This window comes from Hyla sarda, chromosome 11, assembly GCF_029499605.1.
Source record: "Hyla sarda isolate aHylSar1 chromosome 11, aHylSar1.hap1, whole genome shotgun sequence".
NCBI lineage: Eukaryota > Metazoa > Chordata > Amphibia > Anura > Hylidae > Hyla > Hyla sarda.
In genome coordinates, this window is record NC_079199.1 from 11,982,337 (window position 1) to 11,994,436 (window position 12,100).

At 40.7% G+C, this 12,100-nt stretch overlaps 1 protein-coding gene across 2 annotated transcripts in view; it reads right to left on the minus strand.

Annotated features, from left to right (window-relative positions):
* LBHD2 (LBH domain containing 2) overlaps positions 1 to 12,100 on the minus strand; it is a 54,316-nt gene that overhangs the window by 18,483 nt on the left and 23,733 nt on the right. Inside the window, exons 1-2 of one of the 2 annotated variants that reach the window (XM_056546301.1) lie at positions 5,212 to 5,231; positions 247 to 331 (exon numbers count right to left, since the gene is read on the minus strand). In XM_056546301.1, coding sequence (XP_056402276.1) covers positions 247 to 331; positions 5,212 to 5,216 — 90 coding nt within the window. In that variant the 5' untranslated portion in view covers positions 5,217 to 5,231. Of the gene's footprint in view, positions 1 to 246; positions 332 to 5,211; positions 5,232 to 12,100 lie in introns of those variants that run through there. The other variant, XM_056546302.1, reaches the window with a different exon arrangement.

A 12,100-nucleotide genomic window follows, 5' to 3' on the forward strand; every position in this document is an offset into this window, starting at 1 on the left:
ATACCCTAGATCATTGGTCTCAAACTGTGGCCTTTGAGATGTTACAAAACTTCAACTTCCAGCATGCCCGGACAGCCGTTGGCTGTCCGGGCATACTGGGAGTTGAAGTCTTTCGACATCTCAAGGGCCACAATTCGAGACCACTTAGCTAGATGGACTGCAAGGTGTCATGGACCATGGTCTTGACTACTCAACAGAAGATTCCTCAAGCTTCCTTACATCTACAAAGGTGGCCATTTAGCATACCTGAACAGCCTGTCCTTCGGCCCCGGTTACACTTAGTGTAAATTCTTCCATCCCAGGTTCACACGTATTCATCACTTCCGTCATTCTACAAAGATTCAGAACAATAAGCAGGTTATTAAAGAGTACCTCCCATGATCTTGTTAAATTTTAAAATCCTCCCAGATCACTGCCCCCATCATGATAAACCACCCCCGGCCTTTATTTTTATAATTTTTTTAGTTTTCTACCTTGATATTGTTCTGTATTTTCTGCTCAGTCTCAGTCAAATTCACAGACTGGTTCAATCCACTTAAATCTACCAATGAGGCCACAAATATATACACAAATGAGCTAAAATGTTTATTTTTATTAAAGATCGCAAAAAAAAGACATTGCCTCACAATAAAGTGCTCAGAAAAGTTGCATCATATATATATTACAGAATGAAAGACAAAGAAACCAGGGTGGGGTATAGGATACAGGTGAATAACCTGATCTAACCGACCCTGCCTAGTCTAACCCCTTGCCCTGACTGGAATACGTGTGGGCAGGGACAAGGGATATAAATGACGTACAAAACCAAGAATACCAAACATAGAAAAGTAGACAATAAAAAATGACACAATTTGTCTAAACTCTTACTCCTTATAACCTACGCGTTTCACCCTAACTTGTAATTTGGGGTTCATCAGGGCTCGGGGGAGCAGTCAACATACCTTTGTATATACTGATCAATAAACAAAACACCACATATATAATTACAAAAATACCAAAGATAGTGAGGCACATATAATACATAAATAACACGTAATAGCTGCACGATGATGCTGAGTCAAAAATAGACACTGCAGATAAATTAGATGAATTCATCCACATGGGCCACAGATATAGGAATGAGAATCCTGTGATGTACTATTCAGTCATCTTGAGTACATACAACTCTATGTGAAGGTACTATTTGCACATATATATATGTTGCTCTGTAAACTCTAGCCATGTTCTTTCCATCATGATTACTATAAGATACTGATGGGCCTCTTTTATTGTTCCGTCTTTACAGTTTCCTATTTGGGCAAGGAATGTATTGCCACATCTATTGAAAACAAAATCAAGGATTCTCATTCCTATATCTGTGGCCTATGTGTCTTTTTTTTGCGATCTTTAATAAAAATAAACATTTTAGCTCATTTGTGTATATATTTGTGGCCTCACTGGTAGATTTAAGTGGATTGATTTATTATAATTTATCTCCAAGGGTATACGCATCAGTGGCTGAAGGACCCTATATTTCCTTTCCTTGGTTAGTTTAAATTCACAGACTGGGAAGGGGGCGTTCCCCAGCAGGCGTGACATCATCTGAAGCCATACAGGGGAGAACTTCCTCCCTCACTCTGCTACACACAGCCCAGAGCAGTTCAGTGTGAGATGAGCTATGATTGGCAAAGGCTGCACACACCCCCTCAGCACTCCAGACTGCATTTCCTGATCTTGGACTTCTGCCAGGTCAGCAGGAGTCCAAAGTCTGTGCAAGAGATGGGGGGAAATGTGCTGTGGACAAGTAGGGAGACACCTAGTGGCAGCTTATTTTAAACACAAATAAAACATAGAAAACTTCATTTCTTTTTAAACAAAGTACAATAGAAAGATTTTTTATTTACCACAAGAAGTGCAATCGCTATATTAGTTTTAATGATAGTGCCCATTTAAAGTACGAAAAAGGCTAGGATAAAGCTATACATGGCTAACGCTGAAGACGTCACAGACCTCCTACACACCTATTCTGCTCCTGAAATTCACCCAAACTGCAAGATGACTCCTACTGTTTCCAGATCAGATTTTAAAGCAATGTTTGCCCATAATCCGAAGTAGAAAAATGTATTTACCAAAGGCTTAGCTACATTTGTTCACTGCAGATTTTGCCCTGATTTCATGATCCCATCACCCGTCGCGTCCCTCAGAAGTGACGGAGAAGCGTGTTACCGCGCACAGAGATTTTTTTTAACATATTGGAAAATCTCAGCATGACAATCCCGAGCCGACACAGCGGCAACTAATAGAATTAAAAAATATGTTATAGTGGAAAAAGTTATCAAAGCAAACAGAGGTTAGGAATGTAAGGGTGTAAACAGCATACAGGGTCCAGATAAGGCTGAAAAAAAGGTGGGGCAACTGCAGTGCTTTGCTATGGAAGAGGGAAATATCAGGTAGGATGGGTAGGACAGTATGGAAGGTGGTCTAAATCATCAACTGGTGGGGTGGGCCATTATATTGTTCCAAAAAATGTATACCATTGCTATATTAATATGATATAATTCCACCCCCTATGATAAAGAATACAACTATACTACTATAATCCTGTAACAAACAAGCCGACAGCCCCCACCTCCACCACCGGCGCATGGCAAGCAGCGCCTCAAGCCAAACACACAAAAATCCATAAGAAAGAATATCCAGTGCAGTAGGTGCAGTAAAAAAAGGAACAGTTTATTAGATCATCGCATGGAATACATCACACTGTAAAATTAATTTGGACGCATTTCAGATCCTCCAGGACCCTTAGTCATGGCATAATGAACTTATAAAAGAACACATACATATAGTGATGTAGTGCATGAAATGTAACAAACTGTTCCTGTTTTTACTGCACCTGCTGCGCTGGATATTATTTCTTCTGGATTTCCTACAATAATACTGTGTTTTATGCAGGAGAATATAACTACTGTAATACTGCCTCCTATGTAGAAGAATAGATCTACTATAATACTGCTCCTATATACAAGAATATAACTACTATAATACTGCCTCCTATATACAAGAATATAACTACTATAATACTGCTCCTATATACAAGAATATAACTACTATAATACTGCCTCCTATATACAAGAATATATCTACTATAATACTGCCTCCTATATACAAGAATATAACTACTATAATACTGCTCCTATATACAGGAATATAACTATTATAATACTGCTCCTATATACAAGAATATATCTACTATAATACTGCCTCCTATATACAAGAATATAACTACTATAATACTGCTCCTATATACAGGAATATAACTATTATAATACTGCTCCTATATACAAGAATATAACTACTATAATACGGCCTCCTATATACAAGAATATAACTACTATAATACTGCCTCCTATGTAGAAGAATATAACTACTATAATACTGCTCCTATATACAAGAATATAACTACTATAATACTGCTCCTATATACAAGAATATAACTACTATAATACTGTCTCCTATATACAAGAATATAACTACTATAATACTGTCTCCTATATACAAGAATATAACTACTATAATACTGCTCCTATATACAAGAATATAACTACTATAATACTGCTCCTATATACAAGAATATAACTACTATAATACTGTTCCTATATACAAGAATATAACTACTATAATACTGCTCCTATATACAAGAATATAACTACTATAATACTGCTCCTATATACAAGAATATAACTACTATAATACTGCTCCTATATACAAGAATATAACTACTATAATAATGCTCCTATATACAAGAATATAACTACTATAACACTGCTCCTATATACAAGAATATAACTACTATAATACTGCTCCTTTATACAACAATATAACTACTATAATACTGTTCCTATATACAAGAATATAACTACTATAATACTGCTCCTATATACAAGAATATAACTACTATAATACTGCTCCTATATACAAGAATATAACTACTATAATACTGCTCCTATATACAAGAATATAACTACTATAATACTGCTCCTATATACAAGAATATAACTACTATAATACTGCCTCCTGTATAAAAGAATATAACTACTATAATACTGCTCCTATATACAAGAATATATCTACTATAATACTGCTCCTATATACAAGAATATAACTACTATAATACTGCTCCTATATACAAGACTATAACTACTATAATACTGCTCCTATATACAGGAATATAACTACTATAATACTGCTCCTATATACAAGACTATAACTACTATAATACTGTTCCTTTTTCAAGAATATAACTACTATAATACTGCTCCTATATACAAGACTATAACTACTATAATACTGCTCCTATATACAGGAATATAACTACTATAATACTGCTCCTATATACAAGAATATAACTACTATAATACTGCCTCCTATATACAAGAATATAACTGCTATAATACTGCCCCTATATACAAGAATATAACTACTATAATACTGCTCCTATATACAAGAATATAACTACTATAATACTGCTCCTATATACAAGAATATAACTACTATAATACTGCTCCTATATACAAGAATATAACTATTATAATACTGCTCCTATATACAAGAATATATCTACTATAATACTGCCTCCTATATACAAGTATATAACTACTATAATACCGCTCCTATATACAAGAATATAACTACTATAATACTGCTCCTATATACAAGACTATAACTACTATAATACTGCTCATTAATGGGGACAAGATTTGAGAATATTTTCAGATACTATATAACTGGATTACTGAAGCGTTTCCCCTTTAAGGCAGAGATTCTGTATAAATGTACATTTCTCAGGCTTATTTTCGGATGTATATAGGTCAGAGCAGAGGCTCCAGCGCTCGTGCAGTCAGATGCCGGGCGCGGTGACACTATATTATTTTTCTCTCATCTAATGACTAATTTAGAACGCGTCACAGCCAATTAGATCTTATTTACTTCTCATTTACTAAAACTCTAACGAAAACATGGGCTCATGTGCTGCTTTGGCGCAGCAGATGTATAGATGACACGACTCCGCGGCAGACGCTGTCGCTCCCAACATCACAAGATCCCTGACTGCAGCTTCTAGAGGCAAATTGAAACTGAAAAGTAATATAGAAAGATCCAAAGCAATATAAATATTATTAGAGAGGGGTCCGTCAGCTGACCGTGGTGAATCTATAACTCCCGGAAGACTCTCACGTCATGGAGATGGGAGTCCTTGAGTCGTCCTTGAGTCGTCCTTGAGTCGTCCTTGAGTCGTCCTCTTCTGTCAACATGATAGAAATTCTATTCAGTTCTATGTGCATCTCGTAAAACTGCTTGACATCCAATATGGCCGCCATATTCATCCAGACACTGACTGTCAACTAATTCTCCTCAAATCTGGGATATCTGCCTAGTCATAACAATGGTACAACCCCCCAACCTAACTGCCGAGGGACCAGCCGGGCGCATCCACCATCCAAACAGTGATTACCATATTTGTCGCCGTATAAGATGCACTTTTTCTTCCCCAAAACTGGTGGGGGGGGGGGGGGAAAGTTGGTGCGTCTTATACGGCAAATACACATTAAAACCCTGTCCTATCGCGGCAGTCCCTGCAGCCATCAACAGCCAGGACCCGCGGCTAATACAGGACATCACCGATCGTGGTGATGCCCTGTATTAACCCTTCAGATGCGGCGATCAAAGCTGACCGCCGCGTCTGAATCGAAAGTGACACTAACCCGGCTGCTCATTCGGGCTGTTAGGGACCGCCGCGGGGAAAACGCGGCGTCCTGAACAGCTTACAGGACACCAGGAGGGACCTTACCTGCCTCCTCGGAGTCTGCTCCGTGCCGGGATCCCCTGCATGGCCGGCGCTCTCCTTCGACGTCATCACGTCGTCGCGCATGCTGTCCAGTCATCCAATAGGAGCGGCGTGCGTAGCGACGTGATGTCAGCGACGGAGAGCGAGGATACTCGGCAGCAGAGACGTTCCGGGGCTACGGGGACTAGTGTTGCTCCCGAATATTCACAATGCGAATTTTATAATATAGCACTATATATTCATAATTACGAATATTAGTTTTTTTTTTTTTTTCACAGTACACATCACAGTGATCATCCCTCTCTGATTCCAGCTTGTGTGGTGTAAAGAAGGCTCTAATACTACTGTGTGAGACTGGCGTGCGAATTTTCGCATATGCGAAAATAAAACGCGAATATTACGAATATGCGAAATTAGCGAATATATGACGAATATTCGTCCATATATTCGCGAATTCGAATATGGCCAATGGTCCGGGCATGCTGGGAGTTGCAGTTTTGCAACATCTGGAGGTCCGCAGGCTGAAGGTTCGGAATCTTTTTCTTCTAGATTTTCATGCTTTAAAATTGGGTGCGTCTTATATGCCGGAACATCTTATATGGCGAAAAATACGGTAGCTGAATGGGCATTTCTTGCATTGAGGTGGAGGCCAGGAAATAGAAATCAGTGAGGAACAGGAAGTCGCATCAACGGGACTAGGAAATGGAGATCAATGGGGACCAGGAAATAGAGATCAATGGGGACCAGTAAGGGAAGATAAGTAAGAACAAGGAAATAGAGAGCATTAAAACCAGAAAATGGAAATCAGTGGGGACCAGGAAGTGGAGATTAGTGGGGACCAGGAAATGAAGATCAGCAGGGACCCAGTGAGAATCTGTAAAGCAATGGCAGGGGATTGGTAAGGTGAGAGTGTCTTACTTATTTTATTTTTTCATCCTTTTAAAAAAATGTAAATTTATTAATTAAATAAATATAATAAAAAAGTTAATTCAGCCTAATGCCTTTAAAGGGGTACTCCGGCGCTTAGACATCTTATCCCCTATCCTTTGGATAGGGGATAAGATGTCTAAGCGCCGGAGTACCCCTTTAAAAATTAAGCTGATTTAATTAATTAATTAATTCATTAACTAATTAATTATTAACAAATAAAAATATTTGTATCACCAGACAATTACTATTGTTTTTGTTTCTACGCCATCACATAAAAAAAACTATTATGTCTCATTTTTATTCACTACTTTTTTTTGTTTTTTTTACATTTTTGTACTTTTTATGTTGCCAGATTTAAGAGACATAACATTGTTATTTTGCCAGCAATGTAGTTAGAAGACTTGTGTGTTGCAGGATGAGCTTTTATGGGTACGAGATCTTTAGTTGCTTAAATGGGCGCTGTTATATGCAAAAACTTTTTATATAATGTGGAAAATAACATTAGGCAATAGCTGGAGGGACAAGACACAGATACATATGATAATATGTGTCATTTTTTACATTATAAGGAAAGACAAAGTTATGGAAGTGTACTGTCACTTTAAAAATACTGGACACGCTCTGTGTCTGTACTAGTCAGATCACAACAAAACTAGGTGGTGCTCCAATTTTGTAGTCACCCCAACTAGAACAACTGGTGAATGATGTAATCCTCCTTATATTGTCAAACCAAAATGAAGCAGATGCACCTGAGAATGCAGATAATCCTGTCTGTTAGATCTAAGGTCACATAAGTCTCTACAGTATGAGAAAGTCATGTCTATAGATATATCTTCCACCCCCAACGCATTTCTGTCATCCTGTAACAGATGACATCATCAGGGGTGTACAGTGATCCCTCAACTTACAATGGCCTCAACATACAATAGTTTCAACATACAATGTTTTTTTTCTGGACCATTGTAACTTGAAACCAGACTCAACATACAATGTACAAACAATCCAGATCTGTGAAACATGTCACAACTGGAGGAACTGACCAATCAGAATGGGTATTTTACTGGTAAATCACCTCTATTACTGAAGTGCATGCACTGACTGATGTCTGGTAGCGCCCCCTACAGTACAGGGAGGTATTACATGTTCTGTACTCTTTACCTGTATTACTGAAGTGCATGCACTGACTGGTGTCTGGTTGCGCCCCCTACAGTACAGGGAGGTATTACATGTTCTGTACTCTTTACCTGTATTACTGAAGTGTATGCACTGACTGGCTGTCTGGTAGCGCCCCCTACAGTACAGGGAGGTATTACATGTTCTGTACTCTTTACCTGTATTACTGAAGTGCATGCACTGACTGGTGTCTGGTTGCGCCCCCTACAGTACAGGGAGGTATTACATGTTCTGTACTCTTTTTACCTCTATTACTGAAGTGCATGCACTGACTGGTGTCTGGTAGCGCCCCCTACAGTACAGGGAGGTATTACATGTTCTGTACTCTTTACCTATATTACTGAAGTGTATGCATTTACTGGCTGTCTGGTAGTGCCCCCTACAGTACAGGGAGGTATTACATGTTCTGTACTCTTTACCTGTATTACTGAAGTGCATGCACTGACTGGTGTCTGGTTGCGCCCCCTACAGTACAGGGAGGTATTACATGTTCTGTACTCTTTACCTGTATTACTGAAGTGCATGCACTGACTGGTGTCTGGTTGCGCCCCCTACAGTACAGGGAGGTATTACATGTTCTGTACTCTTTACCTGTATTACTGAAGTGTATGCACTGACTGGCTGTCTGGTAGCGCCCCCTACAGTACAGGGAGGTATTACATGTTCTGTACTCTTTACCTGTATTACTGAAGTGCATGCACTGACTGGTGTCTGGTTGCGCCCCCTACAGTACAGGGAGGTATTACATGTTCTGTACTCTTTTTACCTCTATTACTGAAGTGCATGCACTGACTGGTGTCTGATAGCGCCCCCTACAGTACAGGGAGGTATTACATGTTCTGTACTCTTTACCTATATTACTGAAGTGTATGCATTTACTGGCTGTCTGGTAGTGCCCCCTACAGTACAGGGAGGTATTACATGTTCTGTACTCTTTACCTGTATTACTGAAGTGCATGCACTGACTGGTGTCTGGTTGCGCCCCCTACACTACAGGGAGGTATTACATGTTCTGTACTCTTTACCTCTATTACTGAAGTGCATGCACTGACTGGTGTCTGGTAGCGCCCCCTACGGTACAGGGAGGAACTACGAGTTCTGTACTACTCCTTACCTGTGTCTGGCTTAGCTGCTTCTTTGGACACCAAGTAAGGGCGGCTCCATTTGGGACACTGTGTGTACTGTATAGGACCCTGAAGAAGCTCCTGTCCTCTACATAAACCATTGTTTCCCAACCAGGGTGCCTCCAGCTGTTGCAAAACTACAACTCCCAGCATGCCCGGACAGCCAACGGCTGTCCGGGCATGCTGGGAGTTGTAGTTTTGCAACAGCTGGAGGCACCCTGGTTGGGAAACACTGACATAGACAGTGATTTACATCTTCCAGCAGCTCTTTCTTATTTATATGTAAGGATTTGCTTTATCTATATTAGTTATCTACTTATTTTTCTTTAATCCTCACTTTTTCCTATTTTTGGATGACATTTTGGAGGCTTCAGAACCAATTATCAGGTTTCCATAGAGTTCTGGTATCAACATACAATGGTTTCAACATACAATGGTCGTCCTGGAACCAATTAATATTGTAACTTGAGGGACCACTGTATATCAGGTAGGTGTATATATTAGATCTAAGTGCAGACATAGATACATGTAGAATATGAAATGCACCAATAATCAGCAAGGTTGGAGTTTCAGTCAAGCCATACAGCGTTTCGGCCCGCTGGTCGTCTATGCAGATGAACGTAACCTACATAGGCAGGGATCTGCGAGTGCCTGGCTTCTATCACTAGATTTATTTTGTTTGTGATTGTTTAATTTATATACGTTACGCAATTTGCGTAACTCCCATTGACTTTATTAGCAGCTACACAAACGGAGCTACGGAATCGGAGTAGCCAGAGTATGCCAAGTATTAGGTAACTTTAGAGTTATGTATGAGAATCATTCTGCTATTCTTCTTGGTTTTGTGCAGCTATGTTCCTCTGGGTCCTAGAGCCTTCTTGTTGTTTCCCTTTAGGGAGAGTTAGTTCAGGGTTTCCATAGGGACAATGCAGGGACAGTAAGGTTAGTTTACCTGGTGCTATGTTGGAGTTTAGGGTAAGTGCTAGGAAAAAAAAATCGGAAATGTTATTTAGGGTAACGGGCAGGTCTGGTGCAAGGATTTTTCCCACCCTAGGCGAAAGATAATTTTGCCGCCCCTTGACCCCGCCCATTGGCTCCTACCGATGTATGGAGGTGCACGCAATGTCAGGATGTTGGACGCACCTGACCTAAGTGATCACCCCTGTCTGCGGGCAGAGCGGCGCCCCCATCAAGCGGGCGCTCTAGGCAGCTGCCTATTTTGCCTATAGGCAGAGCCGGCCCTTAGGGTAAGTTCCTGCTTTTGTCATCTTCTACTTCATTCCTGACCACCATTCATTTGTGCCATCACCCATTCCATCATCTCCTATTTCTACCACCTATTGGGGAGTTGCTATTCTAATTCTTGCTACTAGAGATGAGCGAACTTACAGTAAATTCGATTCGTCACGAACTTCTCAGCTCGGCAGTTGATGACTTTTCCTGCATAAATTAGTTCAGCTTTCAGGTGCTCCGGTGGGCTGGAAAAGGTGGATACAGTCCTAGGAGACTCTTTCCTAGGACTGTATCCACCTTTTCCAGCCCACCGGAGCACCTGAAGGCTGAACTAATTTACGCAGGATAAGTCATCAACTGCCGAGCCGAGAAGTTCGTGACGAATCGAATTTACTGGAAGTTCGCTCATCTCTACTTGCTACCTGCCGCTGCTAATAGTTGCTTTTTATCTTTTTCTTGCGACTGTCCGCTTGTCCTACTATCCAGTTCTACCGTAAGTCCTAGGGGTATCTGAGTACTAGGAGCCACCTGTTAAAATGTTTGCTATTGGTAAAGCCAAGTTCTGCCATCTACTGACCAGCTGACATTATTACACATACATATCTTCAGCTCAATGATGCCAACGCCATCTAGTAAAACCGTATACGAAGGTCAAGAGATGCAACGTTGTGCCGCATTGTGAATATTCTATATAATTGCGAACGATGAAAATATCGACTGAAAAAAACACCCGACCGCTCAATCTCGCTCATGAAAACGCTTTTTTTCTGCAGCCCCTGCTCAGTCCTTGTCTTGGAAAATGGATTTTTTTCTCGAGGGTCAGTCTGAGGCGATCAATATTAATGATCGCGACAAAGTCACCATTTACCCCTTAACAGGCCAATAAGCTGAGCAGTAGATGTATATATACAAATGAGCCGCTGAACGTCACGGCTTGCGCACTTTATTAACACAGAGCCGGATTACGTGACCGCAGTTAGAGCTCCTGTTATGTGTTATAGTGAACGCAATCTGTGTATTATGTACAGTACTGCCAGAAATGTATGGAAGCTGTAGATTTCTGCTCAAACGCCCCCTCAACCCAGGGCAGGCTCTGCCTATACTGTAGGCAAAGTAGGCAGCCGCCTAGAGCGTCCTCTTGATGGGGGCACCGCTCTGCTTGCACAGCCAGCAGCATGAGAAGGAGGTTTGTTACAGTGTGTCACCCCAGTAGTAAGGAGATTACATGAGGAGGAGGTTTGTTACAGTGTGTCACCCCAGTAGTAAGGAGATTACATGAGGAGGAGGTTTGTTACAGTGTGTCACCCCAGTAGTAAGGAGATTACATGAGGAGGTGTGTTACAGTGTGTCACCCCAGTAGTAAGGAGATTACATGAGGAGGAGGTTTGTTACAGTGTGTCATCCCAGTAGTAAGGAGATTACATGAGGAGGAGGTTTGTTACAGTGTGCCACCCCAGTAGTAAGGAGATTACATGAGGAGGAGGTTTGTTACAGTGTGTCACCCCAGTAGTAAGGAGATTACATGAGGAGGAGGTTTGTTACAGTGTGCCACCCCAGTAGTAAGGAGATTACATGAGGAGGGGGTTTGTTACAGTGTGTTACCCCAGTAGTAAGGTAATTACATGAGGAGGAGGTTTGTTACAGTGTGCCACCCCAGTAGTAAGGAGATTACATGAGGAGGAGGTTTGTTACAGTGTGCCACCCCAGTAGTAAGGAGATTACATGAGGAGGGGGTTTGTTACAGTGTGTTACCCCAGTAGTAAGGTAATTACATGAGGAGGAGGTTTGTTACAGTGTGTTACCCCAGTAGTAAGGTAAT